At 36.1% G+C, this 25,273-nt stretch overlaps 1 protein-coding gene across 1 annotated transcript; it reads left to right on the forward strand.

The window, feature by feature from the left end:
* The first annotated feature begins 156 nt into the window (after nucleotides 1-156).
* LOC121383364 (ectonucleoside triphosphate diphosphohydrolase 7-like) lies at nucleotides 157-21,790 on the forward strand. The gene is made up of 10 exons (XM_041513348.1): nucleotides 157-294; nucleotides 3,308-3,645; nucleotides 6,297-6,447; nucleotides 8,061-8,224; nucleotides 9,015-9,139; nucleotides 12,060-12,238; nucleotides 15,320-15,641; nucleotides 17,655-17,737; nucleotides 19,148-19,309; nucleotides 20,938-21,790. The coding sequence occupies exons 1-10, from the start codon at nucleotides 239-241 to the stop codon at nucleotides 21,200-21,202; spliced, it is 1,845 nt and encodes a 614-aa protein (XP_041369282.1). The 5' UTR covers nucleotides 157-238; the 3' UTR covers nucleotides 21,203-21,790.
* Nucleotides 21,791-25,273: the final 3,483 nt, after the last annotated feature.

The following is a 25,273-nucleotide window of genomic DNA, read 5'->3' on the forward strand; positions in this document are numbered from 1 at the left end:
TTGTAGGTATTGGTTTCAATATTGATTATTTATATTAAATATGCATTATATAATATTTCAAACCAAACATTTATTATTTTTAATTAATGTCGTAAGCAATATGCTGCATCGGTTTCTGTTAGAATTGTTGCTTCCGGTTCCGTTGAGTTTGACGTATACCGGTTTTGTGGAATTATTATATATTTTAAATATTTTTTTCTATTAAATATGACATGTGTTATATAATTGCATTTATTTCATGCGTGATAAAATAATAAATGGAAGCTGTTTCGGCTATTTCCAAAACATGGCAAGGTAACGAATAATCGAGACACGGACGTAACTCCCTCCCCACCCCCCCCCCACCCCACCCCCCCGTCACGGGGCCCACCCCAAACCACGGGTACCCCCAACCAGTAACGCCGAATGTGATATACTTATGTGATATATAAAGTAATTATAGTATTAGTAGTAGGGGTTTCTGTTGGGAATAACTGTGCCCCAAACAGCCAAAGAATTGAAAGATTGAAAATAATTATCATTAAAAAAAAGTGACAAAATATTTGATATTTTTAGTGCACGGGGCACCACACATTTGGTATGCAGTCAAAACCGCCCTATGATGAAACGGCCCTGAACATGTAAGTCAAAACGGCCAAAGAAAAAAGTCAAAACGGCCAAAGAAAATGGTCAAAACGGCCAAAGAAAAAGTCATAATTCCCATTAGTAATAATTAGTAATCAATATAGCCTATATAAACATATATATATAAAAACAACCAAAACAACGGAATCACTGGTAACAATTTATTAGCCTACACAACGCAATATACTATTGTAATTAAGACCACCAATTAACATTTTATTTAACAACACTGAATTCAATCACAGAAAGGGGTGGAGGGTTAGTGGACTATCTAGGTTTTCTGGGTGAGTGTGTATCGTCTAAACGAGTTCCTAGTGGCGCTGCTCACCCGGGCACCACCAATTGACCTTGTATTTAAAAAGAATTATAACAATTGAACGTTATATTTTGACGTTCATGCGATAATAAACACCAAAACGGTTTTAGCCTACACATTTATGTATGAACGGCAGTGTGTAAAACTGTTTTGGTGTTTATCATCGCATGAACGTCAGAAATATAACATTCAGTTCTTAAATAATAATGAAAATAATATACACACACAACAGCTCATTATAAGTTCATTATAAGCTCAATGGGCTTTGAGGTAGGGTTGGGGTTTGCTTGGTGCAATCTCTTGTATAATGACTCGGGAGATGTGTTTGGAATGGTTATAATAATAACTATTCATGTTTCTCCAAAACTTACCTGTACTTAAAATCTACATATTAACACAGATGTACTAGTACACTAACCACATATGTAGATTTTAAACTCTTTGTTTATTCAAACATAAATAAGACGCAGATAATATCCGTGTAGTGAGACCGTACTATAAAAACTGTCTTTGCACAGTTATCTTTCTTGACACTTGTGTAGATGAAATACATTTTTAAAGTATTATAATTAAGGCCGTCTTGACTTTTTTCAAGGGCCGTTATGACTTTTTCACTTTGGCCGTTTTGACTTTTGTTAAGGGCCGTTTTGACTTTTTCACTTTGGCCGTTTTGACTTTTTTAGGCCCGTTTTGACCAATTATTGTTAAGGCCGTTTAGTACTGGGGCCGTTATGACTACGATCCACACATTTTACGTCCCTTCGGACTATATCTTTTTGTGAAGCTAAAAAAGACTATATTTTAAGGGTTTTTTTAAAAACAAAACCAAACTTTATTATTATTATTGTATACACTTGCCACACCATAATTTTGGCTTTGTGTAAACCTAAAAATAACCCTAACCATTGAAAGGTGGGGTACATGTCAAACTTATGCCAATATAATATCTTGTCATAACTTTTTGATTAGCTCGAGTCGCCTCCAGCCTCCCCTTATTGATATTGGTATGTAGGGGAAGGCTAGAGGAAACTCATGTAATGCTTTGGCAATCATCAACAACAAAATGGTCGCAAGCTACAGTATCTAAAATACAATTTTTTTTCTAAATCTGATTGCACAGAGCCTTACTAGTAGTTTGATTATTCTTGAGTCCATTCATGACATTAAACTTAACCAGTACCAACGCTACGCGAAGAAACCAACACCTCTATGCAAAACAAACATGTGCTGTACTTTTTTGTGGTGACATATAGGGGTGTCGGGTTTCTTCGTATAGCGTTGGTTCTTGTTAACAACATGTAAGTTATGCTATACACCAATATGCAGTAAAGTGGATTTGACTGTATTTACTGTGTGGGAAGCCAAAACATTGGTTTGGCAAGTGTCTGTCATCAACCACAAGCCAGTTATTTTAAATTTTTAAATTATGCATTTGCATGATTATATTGGATTACAAAATTTATACAATTGGTACATATATTCTTGAATGAAAGCTAACACTAAGCCTAACCTAAACCTAATACTAGTAATCCAAACAAAAAAATAAATCACACAATCGAAACTTCACTGCTCATTGTGAAAAAACACTTTCTGATGCTTTTCTATGATCACAGGGAACAAATCTTGAAGAAAAAAAAATTCTGATGTATTATTTCAGAAATTTGACTTAATACACAAAATGTATATTTGGCTCCAACTAATATATTTAATGTTGTTTGCAACCAAACTTCAAAAACTAAAGAACTGTAGGCTATGATAAAATATGTAGCTGACGACATCTGAGTTTCAAACAAATTATAGTGAATTTTTTTCAATTAAATTTGTTATAAAAGATAAAAGGTTGTTCATTTTAGCGTTCAGACAAGCAATTTTGACTTCAAAATTAGGAATAAAAAAAAACTTTATAGTTTTTGGTGAATGATGATTTATAAATATCGAAGCCTGACAACACAAGTGATAAAACCCTTTTTGCATTATCTATATGTATTAAATATTTTGCCATGTTAGTGTCATAGCAGGAAGTTAACTTTTTGTATTTTCCCTTAAATACAAAAATGTCTTAAATAGTTATGGTTTGATTAGTTACAAGTCTCATTGTATTTATATATTTTTGGTATCTATTGCATTAGACAAGTAATTTAAAAATTAATAAATAAAACAGTATACACACACCCAAAAAACCCCACCCAAAACACATTAAAATTGTTTATTTCATGAATGTACATGTAGGTTAATGTAGTACTTTGACTTCTTGCATCTTTCATTAAATTATTTTCTAAAGGAACCCAAAAACTAACATAACTTTACACAATGTTAAACATTTTTCATACCTGTATAAATTGTATCATATTTTAATTTTAATTTTAGGATCTATTTTATCTGGCCTTGTTCCAAGCTGATTTTGTTGTCAATAAGGATGCGTGTGATGGTCATTCTTATGACCATCGGGCTCCTAATGATGTTTCTTATGGCAACAACTTTTAGCGTATCAAGAATGTGGTCAAGCTCCGGAACCGAAGACAATTCTAGATACACAAACCCAGCAAGACGTCTTCACTACGGAATTGTCATTGACTGTGGAAGCAGTGGAAGCAGGGTTTATGTTTATTTCTGGCCACCACATTCGGGGAATCCCGGAGAACTATTAAATATTCAACAGCTAAAAGATAAAAATGATAATCTTGTCATGAAGAAGGTGACTCCAGGTATGTACGAAACATTCATGCAGGGAACATTTTGTTTTCAAAATCTTGATAAGCGGTATTTCTAATCAACTGAAAATTGATTAGCAACTACTTTTTAATATTTTAAAAGTGTGTAGTGATTATTGTAACTTGCGTAGCAAATAGCGACACAATACTGATCAAAACGGTCACTGTCAAGGTATATACAGGGCTCGAACTTAACGGCGGCACCAACGGCAAAAAGCCGTTGTTGAGATATAAATTGCCGTAGGTAGAGAGAATCACCGATGGCACTTTTGTGCTGCCGGTAAAGCTCCTCAACAATGGCGAAATGTATACACCTGGTGTACATTATCTGCCAATATTTAACATTTGCACATTTAAAAGATGTCTACATAATATAACAAGATAGCCTTTCAATCAGGTTTATTTGCTGCAAATGTTACTTTAAAAAAAAATGGCCAATGGCAGACTCAAAATTGCCGTCGGTGGACTGTTTCAACCAATTTTTTTTTTTTTTTAAATTGCCGTTGGAGAATGATTCTTAAGTTCAAGCCCTGATATGAAGTTGTATTCTGTAGTTAAAAGACTGGATTCTGGGTTTAATTTGTAACATTTGTGTACGCAGGAGGCTGACTGGCCTGTTGGAAATAGGACAACGTGGGGATGAGGAGAGGGTTTGGGATAGTGTATGAAAACAGTTAGGACCTCAGAGAGGTATTTTAGAACATTATAGAATTAAAATTTAATATTATTGAAACTAAATATTTAATTTGACCTACATGTAAAAACAGATGAGATAATCTTACATATATGTACAAACATCATTCTGATCTTGAAAAATGGCCTGCAATAGTTTATTTTGTTTAGAAGAAGAAGTGTGGTTTGCAAGTGAATTTTTATTTCAACTCCTAGGACTAAACAAGTTACTACTTTTTGCAAGGGATTATTTTGAACCCTGGTTTTTTTTTACGTGTAAACATATATATAAAAACTTTTATAGAAATCAACTGCACTTCTTGTTTTTTTTTTTGTCTTAATTGAGGAGATCATTTAATTTTCAACATAATATTTTAAAAGTATATCAGTTAAAACAAAAATGAATGAAAAGTTAAAACAGGGCTTCTAGAATTTTTACAAAATCCACAAGCCATAGGATCAGTGATTTTGAAAATTTACTAGCCACGATTATAAATTCACTAGCCCTACTTTACTTAATACAATTTTACTAATAGTATGTTACCTAAAGATGGAGATAGATATTAAAAACACTAAGTGGGGGGCGTGGGGGCAGGATATTCATATTTATTAAATAGATTTAAATGCAGCATTTAACAACTTTTTTTTCACTAGCTGTCGGGAATTGCAATAGTAGTTATTTAGTAGCCCAACATTGAATATCACTAGCCATGGGAGTGGGGCTACCATAGTCTAGAAGCCCTGGTTAAAGGTAGGATCAACTCTAACAAGAGCGTTATGTGTTGGAAAGATACATACCCGGACCACCAACACATACTGACACTTTAACAAATGAAAAATGCGTAATTTTAGAGTTAATAAAAAAAAAAAGATTATTCCTGCTAACTGGGGACAGCCATTTTGTTTAATTTTTGTGACGTCCAGTGGTATAGCTTGGAGTGAAGTGACATCAGCTCCTTCCATTTCCTCTATGCACAGTGTAAACAAACGATCTAATTTACGACAAGGCGCTTCACTTTCATCAACCTGACTTGTAAAACAACATAAATGACTTGATAGTATAATAAACTATTTAACTAAATATATTTAAGTTTGCATCAGTAGAACGAAATGGAGTTGTAGTATTTTTCTGTTTTTAAAAAATCCAAATAAAAAACACACATTATTAGGCCTATTGGTAGGGTACGTTCCAGCAAAAAAGACCACTCACGATACCCATGTGATACTTTTCTTTTCTTTGGGATGACGTAATTGGTCAGTTTTGTGATTTTAGATGGGAATGTACATAATCAAGGGTTTTACAGAATTACTTACAGTAATAAAGCAGGATGGCTGATAATGTCCATTATGATTTGAGGGATATCCGTATGGTTATCAGACAATACCCAGTGATCTTAATAAAAGAGGCACATCTTTTTAGTGTGTCTTGACACAGTGTCTGGGGACCGTCTAAATATACACCTGTCAATCAGGAACCACAGGTATAGGCCATGGAAAGAAAAGACCCAATTAACCAAGAAAACATCCAATTATTATTTCAGTACATGGGTTAATATATGTACAAAACATAATACAGTTATTTCAACACTTTGACTATGGTGGTTTATTTTGTATTGAAAAATAATATATAATTGTTGCTGGCTTACTGGGATTGCTATTATTACAGAACATTGCGATGCATCCGCAAAAATCAGGTATGTTTTGTTTATTCAGTTCGAAGACTAATTCCTGACGTGACACATTAGGTATTACGTAACCACTAACTCGCCAGAGGGCGTATTCACTGGGATGGTACAAAATGACTGCGCCCGTTATATATAATAGCCGTCACATTTAACCGTTTTATTAATTAACTATACGATTATACTTGTTGATATTAAGCAGTAATGTGCATTATATATCAATGAATATATGCATACCAGGCCAAATGCTATAATTGTCCCCTCCTTTAAAAGTACTGCATTTTAAAACAGGTATTTCAGAACTTGACGAAAGGCCTCATGATGCCAGTGAACACATTCGACCACTGTTGGATTTTGCTTCTCAATACATTCCTAAAGATCAGCACAAGGAAACATCACTCTACATCTTGGCAACAGCTGGTATGAGAATGATTTCAAAACAGTAAGTATACATATACGATCCTAGAAAGAGAAAAGAAAGCAGTATTAAGACCACCTGGCTAGTAAGACCGGTTTTAGTGTGGTGGGTATAATAGCAGAGTTTTGCTGTATGTCACTTTGTATATACATGTATTAAAATATGAGTAATACTTTTATTCACTGCCCAGTCATGACAGAGCACCGTCTGATGTTGCTGTTATACAAGTGGCAGGATACCACTTGTACTGTTGTACAGTTAGTATCAGGTATGTTCTAACCAATGGGTTATTTAAGTACTGCAGAGGTCAAACTTGTAACCATCAAACAGGGTTTCTGCCAGAGGGTAAAACGGGTATGGCGCCATACCCAAATTATTATTTTTTTAAGTTAACATTTTGACAAAATTAATGATTCTTATCATTATTGTGTGATTTTCTTAACCCTAACCCTAAATGTAACCCATTTTCTTTGTTGGGGAGGCCCCCTTACCCCCTGTTAACAGTGGCTGCATTCAATTTTATAGCGCCATACCCAAAAATTTCTTTCTGGCAGAAACACTGTCAAAGAATATTTGTTTGCATTTACCATAGTTTGACACTCAATAGCTGATGTGTGCTGGGGTGTCGTTAAACATTCATTCATTCATCAAAGAAAAATTTCAAAAGTCATATCAGAATTTTGTATTTTTTAATGAGGAACTATTTCATTAAGCTGTTACTACAGAAAAGAAGAAGTTTGTTTTGTTTAATGACATCACTAGAGCACATTGATTTATTAATCATTGGTTATTGGATGTCAAACATTTGGTAATTTTGACATAGTCTTACATTCCCGCTACATTCCTCCATTAGTAGCAAGGGATCTTTTATATGCATCCACAGATAGGATAGGACATACCACAGCCTTTGATATACCAGTCATGGTGCACTGGCTGGAACAAGAAATAGCACTTCAGACGAGAACTCAACCAACTTAGCTAAACCCTACCCATGAAAAGAAGCAGACAGAACTATTAAAAACCAATGGGCCCACCGACAGGGACCGATCCCAAACTGACCACACATCAGGCACGGTTTTACCACTAAGCTATGTCCCGCCCCTGTTCCAACAAGTGGTATGGTGCCTTAACAAAAACACAGATCTTATACATTCATCATCATTGTGAGAACAACTTTTATTATCATGAGATCAGGGTTGCCATGAGATCAGTGATGATTAGTCAAGTCTGTAACTGACATGTGTGACCAGCCACCGTGGCATATTGTAGTTATGTAATTGGGGTTAAAATCTGGTTGGTCCTGGGTTCAGATCCCAGTACTGGTTATATTTTGATGCAGTACACCACTGTTACATTAATTTATTAGAACAAACATAATTAAATATATATATGTATATTGGGAATTTATAGCGTAGAAATTGGGAGTTTTCAGTACCATGTTCTTTTTTTAAGGTGCCTATATTCGGAGTCACAGAATGCCTGGTTAAATGTCTGTATTGACCCCAAACCATTAACTTCTGATCTGGATAGACATGCCAGATAGCTGACATGTGTGCCAAGACCAACTTGCTTGAACATTTCTTTGTTTATTTGCACCAAAATTAAATAATATTTATGTAAATTTTATATTTTCACAGTGCCCAACAAGCCATACTTGATGACTTGTTAAAAGATATTCCTAAGCTTTATGATTTCCCTGTGGTTGACAATCATTTTGAAGTGATCAGTGGGAAGCTGGAAGGAGTGTATGCATGGATAGCAGTCAACTATGTACTGGACAAGTTTTCACATGGAGCATCTGGTACGTACAATTGCCTGTTTGGCTTCTTTTTTTTTCTTAAGATATCAAGTGTGCATTTTTTGTCGTTCGTAAAACAATTGGACACATCAAAGGAATGTTGTTTAATGATGGTTTAGGACATTAGATAATCAATAATATGCACAAATCAATCCATGATTGATTGAAAAAATGTTTGCTACTTCACATCAAAACACTTTAATTTAAGGTGTAGTTGCTTTGTTTTTTTAGTTAAAACTTTAATAATAACTACTGATACCAGTTAAATGGGTTGAGCTTTTCTTCTTATTTATTATTTTTTAAAACAACTTTTTAAATGTAGACATTTAACAAATTGACATTTGTGTATTGACATTTGTAAGTAGACAGGACAGCACATTCCATGATCTTTGATACACCAGTCGGTAAGCACGTATTGGAATGGGAAACAGGTGAGTACTTAATCACTAGGGCAAACTGTACATATTTAATATAGTGTATGTGTATGTTTGACACCTAATAGCCAGTGTGTGTTTTTTGTCCTTCAGTTTCGATATACATTCGTTCGTCCGTTCGTTCGTTCATTCATTCTGTGGGATGGTGCATATAAAAGATCCCTTGCTACTAATGGAAAAATGTAGTGGGTTTTCTCTCTATGTCTATGTCAAAATTACCAGATATTTGACATCCAATAGCCGATGATTAATAAATCAATGTGCTCTAGTGATGTCGTTAAACAAAGCAAACTTCTTTTTGTTCATTCATTCATTCATTCGTAAGTTCGTAACTAAGTTGTTTATATCTGTATTTTCAGACCATTCTCTTGTTAGCGTGAAGCTGCCGGGTACTGATGGAAAAACTCACATCCGTCGACGGACAGTTGGAATGATTGACATGGGAGGAGGATCCGTCCAGATTGCCTTTGAAGTCTTAAACGAGGTGTGAGCACACATGGGATAAAATATCAAATACTTCAACTGAATTATCAGAGAAACGTTTGTTCAGTTTTGTGTCACTATTTGCTACTCAAGTTTCAAAGATCGCTACACAATTCTGTAATGTTGAGTACTAATTGGTAATCATTCCCTGATTATGTTAGTTTTTAGTATTAATTTTTGTTATTATTCTATTCTGCCAAAAAAAAGACTTGTGAAGATCCTTAAAACATTTAGGACCAAGTGTACAAAGGCTGTTTATGTCTTTCATGTGTGTAACTACAAGCACCTGCGTTTAAGAAAAATAGGGATCGTAAATTCGGCCCCTGACATTTTCAATGTTGCATTGGTGTATCACAAACCCACATCTTAAGTATATTTTACCTTTATTTTTAGCATTTATCGTTCTTCCAGTGACATACCATTCCTCAAGTTTCTTTCATTTCATTTCATTTCAACTTATTTTATTGCTTATATCCAATTAAGTTTCAAGCACGCTGTCTTGGGCACACACCTCGGCTATCTGGGCTGTCTGTCCAGGACAGTGGGTTAGTTGTTGGTGGTTAGTGAGAGAGAGGGTGTAGTGTTCTTACACCTACCCAATGAGTCGTTAAAACTCGCTCTGGTTGGCAGCCGGTACCGGGCTGCGAACCCTGTACCTGCCAGCCTTATGTCCGATGGCATAACCACGACACCTCCGAGGCTGGTCTCAAGTTCCATTAACTGCTCTCTTTAGACTGTCAGATACAAATGCACTGTTCACCATACTAACACTCAGATTTGTCTTGCTTCTGAATAGTGATAGAAGGAATTGATAATGTTATGTTGCATTAGACAGTTGATTATATATACTCTTCAAAAGAAGAAACGCAAAACCACATTGTCGTAACATTTGGAGAATTGATTTAATTATTGAATGGTGAGTCCGATAATTACCAAATGTTGCAGGATTGTTCACAATTCACTCTAGTCCATTGTGAGTAAGTGATAGGACACACCACCAAGGTCAAGGTCATCTGGAGTCAATACCGGGTGTGGCCTCCGCGTGTGTTGACAACTGCCTGGCACCGCCTGCCCATTGAAGCAACCAGAGTACGGATGACGTCCCGGGGGATGGTGGCCCACTCGGCCTGCAAGGCTGCTGCCAGCTCGGTCAGGGTCTGGGGCTGTGGTTGTCGCTGTCGGAGGCGTCGGTCCAACTCGTCCCATAGATGCTCAATTGGGTTCAAATCCGGTGATATCGATGGCCAAGGAAGGACATTAATGTTGTTGTTCTGTAGGAAAGCCGTTGTGAGACGTGCTGTGTGAGGCCTGGCGTTGTCATGTTGGAACAGTGCGTTGGCGTTGGCCATAACTGGAACGATGTGTGGCCGGAGGATCTGGTCAATGTAGCCCTGTGCATTCAGGTTGCCCTGCACGTGGACCAGGTCAGTTCTGCCAGTGTGTGAGATGGCTGCCCACACCATGACACTACCACCGCCGAATCTGTCCACTTCCTACACGCAGTTTGCCGTATAACGTTCACCACGACGCCTATACACGTGACATCTTCCATCATGACGTCGGAGCAGAAATCGGGACTCGTCACTGAACCACACCTGTCTCCATCGCAGTTGAGGCCATTGTCGATGAATCTGGCACCACTGCAGTCGGAGTCGACGGTGTTGTGGTGTTAAGATGACACCTCGAACTGGACGTCTGGCACGAATTCCTACCTCACGTAGGCGGTTCCGTACGGTCTGGTCGGATATCCTGCGCAAACCTGGTATTGCTGCGGCTGTGGAGGTGGCAGTAGTCAATCGTTCCCGAAGGTGGCGTACCCGGATGTAGCGGTCCTGCCCGGGGGTAGTGACCCGTGGTCGACCGGATCTAGGGAGGTCACGTGTTGATCCATGTTGCTGGTAACGGTCCCACAGTCTGGAGATGGTGCTTGGGGACACATGGAATGCCCTGGCAACGGCCGTTCTGGATTCGCCTGCGTCTAGTCGGCCGATGGCATTGTTTCTCTGCGGTTCACTGAGACGTGGCATGTCCTGGATTGTCAACTGTCGGCCAGATACAGAGGCCAGGCAAGCGAACACCCTGCACTTTTATACTGTCGGTGTTCATGTTGCACGTGCAGACAACGCATGTGCAGTGGTGACATGGTTTGCACGTGGCTGCGTTTTTGCGAATATTCACATTTTGGAACTTTATTGTACAGTAGCTGCGTTTTATCGAATGTAACCGTGGGAATGTGTTTGGGACATGCAATGACCTTATATTCACAAAGCATGAACCGGTAGGAAACATAAAATCGGAGTTATAACCCATTTGTACCCTTTTGCGTTTCTTTTTTTGAAGAGTATATATATGTTAATAAGAAACGCACAAGTTCGTTAACACTAGTGACATGTTGAAATGATCAAATTATAATCAATTAAAATTTATCGATTGGGCTCCACCAATTATAAAAATCTGTAATCAAAATTGTCCCAGAAAATGTTAGCTGTAACTGTTCCTACGGTTTAAATGATGGAACTTATATAAATATGCCTGAGTTTGTGCTTGTTTTTATGTGAACATTAAGAAATGGATTTATAGAGATATTAAAGGTAAAATTGCCAATTTCCATGGTCCTCATAATTCAAATTCTTCTCATGATAGTATAATTCTGATTGACTGTATAATCAAAAGTTGGTGCAAAATTATTAATACTGATGAATGATGATGAAAATTCTAACCGTTTCTCAACACTGGTTAACACTTAAGAACATTATTTAATCTACAGATACAACTTATTAGTGATGTCCACCAAATATGTTTATCAGTTTACACTACAGTAGTGTAAAATGTTCTGAGGTATCAATAAATAAAAATTCTAGAAGCCCTGGTTTATGGTAAGCGAGACATTTAATTCTGTGTAATTCTTGTTTGATTTACAGCAGCCCGACCTATCGAAGCACCTACTGGCCGAGATTAACCTGGGCTGTGAGGACTCTGATCTCAAACACAACTACCTTGTCTACGTGACCACGTTTCTCGGTTACGGGGCCAACTCGGCCAGGGAGAGATACGAGGAGTTACTGGTGAAAAATGCGTACAAGACACAAGACATTGCAAGGTTTTTAATAGTCCCGTCTTCTTTTCGCGGATGGGATTTAGCTCAGTTGGTTGAGTTATCACTTGAGGTGCTATTTCTCATTCCAGCCAGTGCACAACGACTGGTATATCAAATGCTGTGGTATGTGCTATCCTGTCTGTGGGATGGTGCATATAAAAGATCCCTTGCTACTAATAGAAAAATATAGTTGGTTTCCTCTCTACGACTGTCAAAATGACCATATGTTTGACGTCCAATAGCCGATGATTAATAAATCATTGTGTTCTAGTGGTGTCGTTAAACAAAGCAAATTTTTAAAAACATTTTTTTATAGAATCGAATCACCTGGGACAATCCATTCATCTGATGGTTTTTCTCATTCCAGCCAGTGCACCACAGGCCATGGTATGTGCTATCCTGTCTGTGGGATGGTGCATATAAAAGGTCCCTTGCTACTAATGGAAAAGTGTAGCGGACTTCCTTTAATGACAGCATGTCAGAATTACCAAATGTTTGACATCCAATAGCCGATGATTGATTAACCAATGTGCACGAGTGATGTCGTTAAACAAAACAAACTTTAACTCTTCTTTTCTTTGTAAAAATAGTAGGGACTGTTCCAGATTGGATTACACCATGGAGTTCAATTTACATAGTTCATACTCGAAATTGTCGGAAATATTTGATGTTTAGTCCTTTCTCTTTTCTGTTTTTTGCCAAACCTGAATTGAAATTGAATTTGGCAAAATATTTTGTAAGCAATTAAATTGTCGTATTAAGGTTTGACTATGGTAGATTGAATTGTCAGAAAAATCACTAAATAATAATTTCTTTCAAGCTTAAACTGTGCAAAGTTATTTTTCATGAGATTATATTATAATTGACTATAGAAATACTTTGCGATACAAAATGGATTATAGGAAGAAAATAAAACATTTTGTTCTCTTTGAAATTAAAATAAAGGTCATGTTTATAAATACTAAAAAAAAAATTATATTTTGAGGTAAGTTTTGAATTGGTATGCATGATCAGACTGTATTCCTAGAATTACAAAATTTATGATGTTCACATTTTTGATAATCTCCCTTTTTGGAAATGCCCCTATCTATTTTCACAAAGTTTGTTCATGGCACAATTAAAATTTTACCTTTTAGTTTTTGACAACGTGTATAAAAGCCAATGTGTGTTAGATTTGGGTGGGGTGGGTGGGTTTTGGTATTGCAGACCTTGTTTTTTAATGTGCGCGGGTGCGATTGTGCTTGTACAGCGCACATAATTTCAATCTGGCGAGTGTGAAAAATAACGCACGTTACACTTAACAAACAGCGCACGTAAAATAATTTTGTATATTAATTGCCACTATTTACCTTATGTAGCTGATAGAAAGATCCGTTTAACAATACCAGAAAAAAATGTCACGAGAACGGTAGCGTCCATACAAGATTTTAATATATGACTGGTACTTATCTTTGCTATACAAATCGGAAAACACAGGTTTAATAGACATCTTCGAAGACGTACCAATCCGATCAAAATTCTTTGCCTATTTAATTTATTATTAATTAGAAACAGTGTACTTTTGTAAAGTAATAGATCACAACGTCTGATAAGGATAAGTCATTTATACTGTTCATATAGTTATAACAAAAAGAGAAATGGGATTGAATTAAATAGTGGCTTCTGTAGCCTACACAAATGAACTCGTTACGGAAATCAGCGAAGTCGGTAAAATTGTCTCGATTAGTTCATAACTGTTAGCCAACAAAGCTTACGTAAGGTCCCGAAAATGGCAATCCTGTAATTTTATACTTTCTTTAAAAAAAAAAAAAATTAGACGGAATAATAAAAAGAAGAAAAAGAAATAATAATAGGTATGTAGGAATAAGCCTAGGTATTTTTTTATGTCTATTATTTTTCTTTTTTATCTTTCAAAAAAAATCAAATAAAACTTCATTTAAATATTTGTATTTCAGCCAGAGGTTAATGAATGTGCATATGCTATTTATATATGTACACACTATAGTAACAGTAATCGATGATCATTTCCAACTATTTAATTTTTGTTTGGTTTGTTAGAAAGTCATAGACCATGTGACTGGAACATGATTTGATGCGCAGTAGTCTGTGGCATATTGACCAATCAGAGCTATCGGGGTCAGATTATTTTTACTCTTGGATTTTTTTTCAGAGTTTGTGTATTTTGTTATTAACAACATTGAGGCCATTCTAAATCAATGACATAACGCTGTCAGGGATGTTCGTAACTTGTAGTGGTAGGTTAAATGACGTGTTACAAAATGTCGAGGGAGGGAGATTGGTTGCGTAATTGTTGAATTAAAAATGTCACGTGAATGTCAATGTCCCAACTAACACTATCAATTGAAGTAATTGTAGGCCCACATTTCACAAATTATGTAAATGTTTTAATAATATGAGTTAGTAGTGCACACCTGGTATGCTTGGGTCGTAGTTCATGAACCACCTCCTTGGAACCAGTGTTTTTTCCCCATCCCAACTATCCTAATCATGTTTGTTGTATACAATAATCAAATTCAAGACAAGTTGGTTCCTATATATGTTTAGCTGCACGTTCATCAAACCATCTAACACTGAAAAGGTATATATATATATAATTGTGTGCATCAAATTATCTGAATAGTACATATTGTAATTAAAAAATCAAATGGTCTGCATCAGTGTATACATGTCATAATTATATTTCTATAGTACTACTCCTGAAACTTTTTAATAAACTATAACTCCATTCCTGAAAGGGAAAAGAAGTCAGACTACAGTAATGAACCAAACAACATAAAATTAGAAGAAAACATTATTGTTTATTGGTTCATTTTTGCAACATATGTCTCTACATTTACATGTACCAATTACTAATTTAATAAATGCTTGATTTTCTCTCGCCTTAGCATTTTGACGAGTGCGATTTTTCACTCGCCTAAGCGTTTTCAGGTGTGCGATTTTTCACTCGCCTTTGTTTTTCAAAAGGCAAAGACTGTATTGTCATTTAAAATGTTACCTTTCAGTTATAGATGAAGTTCATTAAAAGGCAATATGTAATAATCTGTTGTTTTTGTATTGTTTTAGTTTATCCAATAATGTCACCAGACCCATCACCGATCCGTGTCTGCCTCTGAACATGCCACTGAAGAGTAAAGATGAACAAGACAGGCCACACTTTTTCATTGGGTCGGGAGATTTCAACACATGCAAACAGTCCCTGACTGGGTTACTGAACCTGTCCGTTCCGTGTCAGAGAATGCCCTGCTCGATGAATGGAGTCAGTCAGCCCGATATCGACTTCAGTCGGTCGTCCTTCTATGGTTTCTCTGAATTCTGGTACTCCATGGAGGACGTATTTAGACAGGGAGGAAGATACGATCATGACAAGTTTGAACGAAGTGCTCAGGTATTGAAGTCAGTGTAATTGTAATGTAGGGTTCAAAACATCTAAATCTGGTAGAACCTGAACTACAATTTTATGGTTGTTAACTGATTTAACCAGTAATTTTATGTTTAGATTTTACAACTTTGAACAGAGTACTCGGGTATTGAAGTCAGTATAATTGTAATGTAGAGTTCGAAACATCTAAATCTGGTATAACCTGAACTACGATTTTATGGTTGTTAACTGATTTGACCAGTAATTTTATGTTTAGATTTTACAACTTTGAATGGAGTACTCAGGTATAATTGTGATGCAGGGTTCGAAACATCTAAATCTGGTATAACCTGAACTACGATTTTATGGTTGTTAACTGATTTGACCAGTAATTTTATGTTTAGATTTTACAACTTTGAACAGAGTACTCGGGTATTGAAGTCAGTATAATTGTAATGTAGAGTTCGAAACATCTAAATCTGGTATAACCTGAACTACGATTTTATGGTTGTTAACTGATTTGACCAGTAATTTTATGTTTAGATTTTACAACTTTGAATGGAGTACTCAGGTATAATTGTGATGCAGGGTTCGAAACATCTAAATCTGGTATAACCTGAACTACGATTTTATGGTTGCTAACTGATTTGACCAGAAATTCTGTGATTAGATTTTACAAGTAGCAAGTTGAAATATTAAAGAATTAATTTATTTTACCGTGGAACTTTCAATTTTCTGTATCACTTTTGTTAGTTGATTATTTACTTTTGTAATAGTGACAAATTAAACTCCTCTTTTACAAACAGTCGGACACTGTTGTCATGAGTCAATGGTAAGGCATGGTAGACTAAAGTTAAAGTTTATTTTGTTTAACTATACCACTAGAGCACATTGATTTATTAATTGGCTGTTGGATGTCAAACATTTAGTAATTTTTGCATTTAGTCTTAGAAAGGAACCTGCTACATTTTTCCTTTAGTAGCCAGGAATCTTTTCTACACACCATCCCACAGACAGGGTAGCACAAACCATGTTCTTTGATATACCGGTCATGGTGCACTGGCTGGAACAAGAAATAGCCCAATGGGGTAGACTAAACACGTTTGGGGCATTTTCACCATTTTCAGGGCAACTTTTAAAAATTAAAAACAAAAGAAATTAATAATTAAGTTAAAATAAATATAATTAATGTGCTTGCTTTAATAAATGAATATCAAAATATATAACAGGTATATGTTATTAATTCACAATACATGTTTTTAGTGTTTATAGTCTTATTCAACTTACTGTACTAGCACAACAACAATGCTATACAACCTGAGTCATCTCCTTCACTGCAGAATTGTCTTCCCTTGCCGGATGCAGTGGAGGAGATGACTCGGGTTGTATAGCATTGTTGTTGTGCTAGTACTAAGTAAGTATGAATAATAATGAAAATTAGAAACAAAGTTTCTAAATAAAGGCAATTTTAGAATTAATTATTGAAAAAGGCTTGTTTAATCTCTGCTGAAACAAGCTAGGGAAAACACTAAATGTGTATAAAAGATTTCTTGGTGCTGGTCTGGAGGAGAGGTCTGAGTGGCAGTCGGTTTTTTAACACTCTGAACCCAAAGGGGCGGGATGTAGCCCAGTGGTAAAGCGTTCGCTTGATGCACGGTCAGTCTGGGATCGATCCCTGTCGGTGGGCCCATTGGGATATTTCTCACTCCATCCAGTGCACCACGACTGGTATATCAAAGGCCGTGGTATGTGTTATCCTGTCTGTGGGATGGTGCATATAAAAGATCCCTTGCTGCTAATCGAAAAGAGTAGCGCATGAAGTGGTGACAGTGGGTTTCCTCTCTCAATATCTGTGTGGTCCTTAACCATATGTCCGACGCCATATAACCGTAAATAAAATGTGTTGAGTGCGTCGTTAAATAAAACATTTCTTTCCTTCCTCTAAACCCAAGTGTCTTAGTGACCTGTAGTATTTGTTTGACACCTACAGTAACAGCCAATGCTGTGTGTTGTTAAACTTTTGTTTTCCTTTTGTTTCAGACATTTTGTAAAACTGACTGGTCCACACTACAGAAGTGGTATGGACAAAAACTCTACCCAAAAGCTGATGAAGCAAGATTTATGTGAGCACTTTCTTATTTTTAGACCAAATGTACAATGTTACTATATAATAACAGTTTTGAGTTAAACTTAGAAATCCAGTCATTAAAATGTTCACACTCAAGACGGATAACTGTTGTGAAACACACGTGTGATTTTCTCTAAAATAACAACAAGATGTAAGCTGATTAATATTGGTGAGTGTGCATTTGGAAATGATAATTATCAAGATAACACATTTGGGGTGTATACCACTAAATCAATCCTGAAGGCGACAGTAGGAACATACCTGTATGTGGCTAAACTGTTACAAGCAGCATTTCAATCGACATATACACCATGGAAATAATACTACCACTCTTCCCCCTCAAAGTAAATCAGAAAAATAAATGGGCGTTAGTCTCCTAGTAACAGAAGTAACAGAAAGCATCCTTGATTACCCTAGTTACGCATACGTGATCTGGCTTAAGGTTAGATAACTAAAAATGTTTGTGGTCAGTTTCAGTTGACTATTTTGGATGGTAGTTTCTAAGTGACTGTACTTTGTAAACACAGCAGTCATGTGGTTCTTTCATAGTTGTAGTATTTTCTACAGAATTTATTGTAATATAGAAATTGCATGGAAATGCATGCAAAAGTGAATAATTTTCAAATTTTTCTTTTAAATTGGAATAGATTTGGCAACTAAAAAACCTCATTCCACAAACTACATATACTCAACAAAATTAATTAACAGCCAGTAGATATTTTGCACATTTTTTTTTAAATGTGGTAAAAAGAATTACAGATTCTTCCAGTGTAATGTGTTGACATTATGGCATGTTCTTAAACCTAATTAACAATTTAAATTAGTTTTTAGAGCTAACAAAATGACAAGTATCAATACAAACCAATGTGTAACCAATTCTGGCCGATTTCGCATTTCAGTAGTTTTCATAAATGCATGAAAACACCACCGAGTGCAAGATTTTTGCCTTTATCATGGATAATATGTTTGTGAAACAATGTCTAGAAGTCATCTGTGAACAAAATGTATTAAAATAATATGACAGAGGCGGATCAGGGGGGCCCTGAGGCCTACCCACCCCCATAAATGTTTGCAACAGTTATAATTTTATTATATATTAATTTTCATTTTTTGTTACGATCACACTCCAAACCTACCCCAAAGTTCCCTTGGCATTCTGCCTCATGTCCCCCCCCCCCCCCCCCCCCAAATGGATTTTCTGGATCCGCCACTGTATGGCATTAGCAAAGAATTACCAAAATGTCTCCTGGCCCTTATTTAATTTTATTGAGTATATATCGGGGTATTCAAAAATATCCTCAGACTTTTTGGATTAAATATTTTTTTAAACCTGTAGCTCTTGAACTAAATGGTTGCAGATGCAGCTGTTTCATCATATGAATGTTTTTAAATGTTTTATTTCCAGATACCAGTGTTTCAAGTCAGCCTGGATGACGATGGTTTTTCACAAAGGATTTAACTTCCCTGAATCCTACCAACACCTGCAGTCAGCTCAGCTGATTAACAATAAAGACATTCAGTGGACACTCGGTGCCCTCATATACCGCACCAAATATATACCATTAAGGTTAGCTTTCAGGGTTCACCGCTTGGCTTTCAAATGAGTGAGAGCCAGCCGGGCTCTAGGTGTCGTTACACAAAACAAACTTCTGCAGTGTTCGCAAGCCAAGGTACCATTCCTTACGGTATATTGCATTTCGTACCTTGGCATAATTATGGTACATAAGGAAAGATGTAGTGGCTTTCCTCTGATGACTAAAAGTCAGAGTTACCAAATCTTTGACATCCAATAGCCGATGATTGATTAATCAATGTGCTTTAGTGGTGTCGTTAAACAAAACAAACTTTAATTACAGTACACTACTAGTGCATTCATAGGATATAAATTATGTCCCTTACATATCATTACTGACCAATGAGATTGTGTTTAACGTTGAACGGTTTAAAATGTAACCCAATACCTCTGATAACTCTTCTGGTACTGTGAGATATCATTATTTGTACCAGTACTGCAAGATACTGCCAAATGTTTGGAGCTAACTAAACCCCTTAGTGGGGTACCTGGCATAAAAGAGGCCAAATATCCCCAGGCCCCTACTAACTTCAAACACTGCTTTTAGAATGGATTTTTTTTTAATTGGCGAAAAACTTAATAGAAACAATTTCTATTTTTTGTAAAATATTTCAGAATAAATGATTAAATTGTCCCACTGACCTGTACTTAGAGAATGATCTCTTTTGAATCACAAACGATGCATTAAAGGCTACCACAAAAACAGGATGACCAGAAAGATGCTGGATTTTCCAAAATTGATATTTTTTGTTAATACATGTGCAGTTGAATGTTAAAAAGTTTGTACGGGCCAGAATTGTTTTTGCATTTGTGGGCGGGACGTAGCCCAGTGGTAAAACGTTCGGTTGATGCATGGTCGGTCTAGGAGTGATCCCCGTTGGTGGACCCATTGGGCTATTCCTCATTCCAGCCAGTGCACCATAACAGGTAAATCAATGGACGTGACATGTACTATCCTGTCCATGGGATGGTGCATATAAAAGATCCCATGCTACTAATTAAAAATGTAGCGAGTTTCCTCTCTAAGACTATTTGTCAGAGTTACCAAATGTTTGACATCCAATAGCAGATGTGTAATAAGTCAATGTGCTCTAGTGGTATCGTTAAACAAAACAAAGTGTGTACTAAATGGGTTGGTGCCTTTAATATTAAACTCATTAAATAAGAAAGTTGTATTTGATTGCACTCTTTTATTTTGGGGGCAGGACGTAGCCCAGTGGTAAAGTTCACATCTGATGCACGGTCAGTCTAGGATCAATCCCCATCGGTGGGCCCATTGGTCTATTTCTCGTTCCAGCCAGTGCAACACGACTGGTATATCAAAGGCCATAGTATGTGCTATCCTGTGTGTGGGATGGTGCATATAAAAGATCTCTTGCTACTAATGAAAAAATGTAGCGGATTTACTCTCTATGACTGTTTCAAAATGACCATATGTTTGACATCCAGTAGCTGATGATTAATGAATCAATGTGCTCTAGTGGTATCGTTAAACAAAACAAACTGTGTAATAAAAGGGTTAGTACCTTTAATATTAAGCTCATTAAATATGAAATTTATGTTTGATTTGCTGTAAACAGTACTTATACTTCATTTATTTTATTTTATTTTTTGTGTTCTAGGGATATTGAAAAACACCTCACCGTCACTCACACCGAGGGCACTCTTCATCCATGGTTCAGCGTGTTCTTCAACGAGTACCTCATTCTGGTGTGCTTTGTCATTGTCATAGCGGCCATCGTGCTCTACGTCCGACACTTGCGCCTGTGTCCCCGCAGCCAGGACCTGCCGACCGTTCCATCCATGTCCTGTCTGTTGATAGACGAGGACCAGATGGAACAAGGCATCCGGACTACAGGCTACACGTACAGTGGCCGCCTCACTTGATGCTGGCTTGTCTGTAGGATTTTATAGGATTTCACAGCATTTTATAGGATTTCGTAGGATTCCATGTTTTTCCTTAACAGATTTCGAGAGCTAACAAGGATGTGATTTAAAAAAAAAAAAAAAAATCCGGAATAAACAGGAGATTGCAGGATAAATGTACGGCAGTCGTCTCACTTGATGCTGGCTTGTCTGTAGGATTTTATAGAATTTCACAGCATTTCATAGGATTTAGTAAAATTCCATGTCTGTCCTTTCAAGTTTTCAAGAGCTAATAAGGATGTGATTTAAACAAATTCAAGAAAAATTCCGGAATTTTATCTGATTTCAGCTGTTTTATTTTGCATAAACAGGAGATTGCCGGGTAAACATACAGTTGCTAGCTCACATAACACTGGTTTCAGCATTTTTTGTTTTTTGTTTTTTTTGTTGATGCTTAAAATAGTCTTACAAAGTTGTCTAAAAGGGTGGACGATGACCTTTATTTATGTATGGTCAGGGCTTCTAGATTATTGTAGCTGCACTCCCATGGCTAGTGATATTCAATGTTGGGCAAAGTATATAACTACTATTGCCATGCCCGATGGCTAGTGAAAAACAATTTGTGAAATGTTGCAGTTATGTCTATTTTGTAAATATGAATATCCTGATCCCACCCTAACCCCCAATGTTAGTGTTTTTAAGCTCTTTCTCCCTCTTTAGGTAAAATATCTGATTATTACTATTGTTTAGTAAAATTGTATTAACTTTAAAGTAAAGTAGGGCAAATGAATTTTAATCGTGGCTAATAAATATTTTATATTACTGATGCCATGGCTAGTGGATTTTAATCGTGGCTAATAAATATTTTAAATTACTGATGCCATGGCTAGTGGATTTTAAAAAAATTTCTAGAAGCCCTGGTATGGTATAGGTTTTTTTATAAATATTATTTTAGCTTTTATTTTTAAATGGGAGTTCATCCTTTTGCTAAATGTCTATCCTTGTAAAATAGGTAATGTATGTCTTTGATCTGTATGTCAAAGGTTAACATGTCCTATGTGATATATGATCTGTTATGTATTATATTATGTTGATGTATCCTTCAAGATATGTGTCATGTTAATGGTATCCTACACTTGTTGATGTATAGCTAATGTGTCCATCAAGATATATGTCCTGTTAATGTGTCCTACAAGATATGTGTCATAATGATTTCACATTCACACCGAATGACATCATTTTGGGAAGCAACGTCATAACTTAATGTGGCTTCCCCAGTCTTAGCTCTGTGTAATCGCTTACCAAAATGATGTCATTTCGTCATCTCCATCTGATTACAATTTGAAACATTTTGACATGGTCCTTGTTATTCATCAAAACAAATATAATAAAGAAATCACTACACTTGCGTGTGAATCATACTGATTTTATAGGATGCATGTAATACCCTCGCTCTCGCTTGTGTAATACACAATGTACAAGAATTCTGACACTCATTTCATAAACTCAGTACGGTATGACACACAAGCTTGTGTAGTAATGTCTATGTATATACCCATCCTATAGATATATAGATATATATATACATATGTATATTGTACTATTGTTAATACTATACTCCAATGTAACATTTTGTTAAAATTCATTTCATTGGAACATGTTCCATTCTCTGTTATAACTTCCAAGCTAGCTTTCTCTATTTTATACCTTACTGGCCTGTATGTCCACCAGATTTATCTAAATGTAATCACATGGCCACCATCTGTACGTAGATTATTTTAGCAGAGATGAAAATTCTCCAGATTTTTAACATTTTGGATTTAATTGTTACCTGAAAACTGCTCCAGTCCTTGTTCTTCAGTGTTCACATGAACCCTGCACATTTTCAGGTGCATGTGATGAAATTCTTTTGCATCTTTCCATTGTGGGTTTTTTCCCCATCTCTTATAGGATGTAATGTTTATAATAATCAAGAACCACTTCACTTCCTCTGAATATTGAACAAAACCACCTTTGTTAATAGCTAACCTTCATTATGCACGTAACATTATCAGTTTCAAAAGACTACTACTGATCATATTTGATTAAAGTGATCTGTACAGTTACTCTAAACTAAAATTTAAACTAAGATCTTTTTCAAATTATTTTTATTTTTACTTTTTTCTCAATATGCTTTATGTAATTTTGGTCAGTAGGCATTTGTATAATTTTTATTCCATTTTTTATTTTGGTCATGCTCCGACATGAAGTATGCTTTATAAGGGAAGGCTTATTTTTATTGCTTATAATTATACTAATGATAGAATATATAAAAATTCAGGAGAGTGATTAATTGTTCTTCTAACGTAGATTATGAGAAGCCATTTAAAGGGACATTCCTGAGCTTGCTGCAATTTTTAAGATGTGATCGACTAACAGAGACTTTTTAACAATTGTAATTACATAAAATATTAGTGGCTAATTACATAAAATATTAATGGCTGTTTATTAAACGTGTTTCTGATCATTCTAATATTTGTACTGGGTTAAATTTCATTTTATTTCCTAAAAGTTGTTTTTTTCGTACGTATGAAATTATTTGAAGACAAAATCCAGAAACACATTGAATATACAGATACTGTTAGGATTTTTTTTTAAATTTAATTTTTATAGGTTAGTCTGGGTTTCAGCAAACACTGTTTGATCAAACGTTGTTCTGAAGTGCTCATATTGAGTTACATGTATTTGTGGTCATGTTTTGAAAGTTGGCTTATCACTGTTAATGTTTGATAGAAATCCGCTTTGTAAAATAGATCGCGTTTTTATTTATATTATTGACATGTTTTGGAGGGTTTTCTTTTTATTTATATACACTTAAATGTGTGTGTAATCATTGTTATCCATTAACCGCCCTGTTATATGTGTTAACCAATGTTTCATGACGATCAGTCTTTGGTATGTGCTGTCCTGTGTGGTATTGTTGCACATTAATATATTGGGATCTAGCTCAGTCGGTAGAGCGCTCCCTTGAGGTGTTATGGTCACAGGATCGAACCCGTTATCTGATTGGGGGTTTTCTGTCCCATGTGTACAAATGATCATGTTTGATATGTAGCGGTATGATAGCCCATTATCTGATTGGGGTTTTTCTGTCCCATGTGTACAAATGATCACATTTGATATGTAGCGGTATGATAGCCCATTATCTGATTGGGGTTTTTCTGTCCCATGTGTACAAATGATCACATTTAATATATAGCGGTATGTGTAAATAGTAATGTGTGGGTACTGATAGTATTATATTCATTGTTTAAATGGAATATTAAAGTAGTTTAATTAATGGTACTTGGAGTAAACTTCATTTTTACCAGAACAGGTGTATTTTTTCTATCTCATATGATGGAGTCTATTAGTATAACTATTAGAGCAAGCTAAGTTAAGATTCATATCCACCTTGTACATGTGGTAGCAAACTAAGCAAGAAGGCATTTGTCCGTGCTTGAAGGGTTATAGCTAAGGAAATCATTGAAGGTAGCAGGTATTGCACCCGTATACACCCCCTACCTCCCCCCACCCCAACCAACCCACCTCCCATTGTGGATATGTCACTTTGTAGAGAATGAACCTTAAAAATACCCACCTTCTGTTGTACCGAGATGTCTTAGATGGAATCTCAACGATAAATTATATTTATAATTTCCTTTCATACATATCCTGACCTCTGACCTACGCTACTTTCCCCCTATAGTCCCATGGATTGGACCGAATATAACAAACAGCTAATCAGCCCTAATTCAGTCGGCCATTTTTTACAAAGCATTTCCAAACTCTTTTGTCTGGTTCTCGTAGTGTTTTATTCAGATTAATGTTTAAGCATAAAAACCAGTCCAGCAGGCATTAATGACAAACGGCTGGCTGAATTTACCCCCAGATGATTAAAAACATCTTCTAATTAACCATGGGCATCTTTTACCAGTCACGTGGTATCTTCTTCCTTCTTTCTCCTTCGCTGTGGGATGTTCAGACCAGTCCAAGCATGGGACATTGGGGGGGGGGGGGGGGGGGGGGGGACGGAAGTACCATAGGTTTGAGGTCAGGCTATGTATTCATGAA

The sequence above is a fragment of the Gigantopelta aegis genome, chromosome 10 (assembly GCF_016097555.1).
Source record: "Gigantopelta aegis isolate Gae_Host chromosome 10, Gae_host_genome, whole genome shotgun sequence".
In the NCBI taxonomy this organism is placed as follows: domain Eukaryota; kingdom Metazoa; phylum Mollusca; class Gastropoda; order Neomphalida; family Peltospiridae; genus Gigantopelta; species Gigantopelta aegis.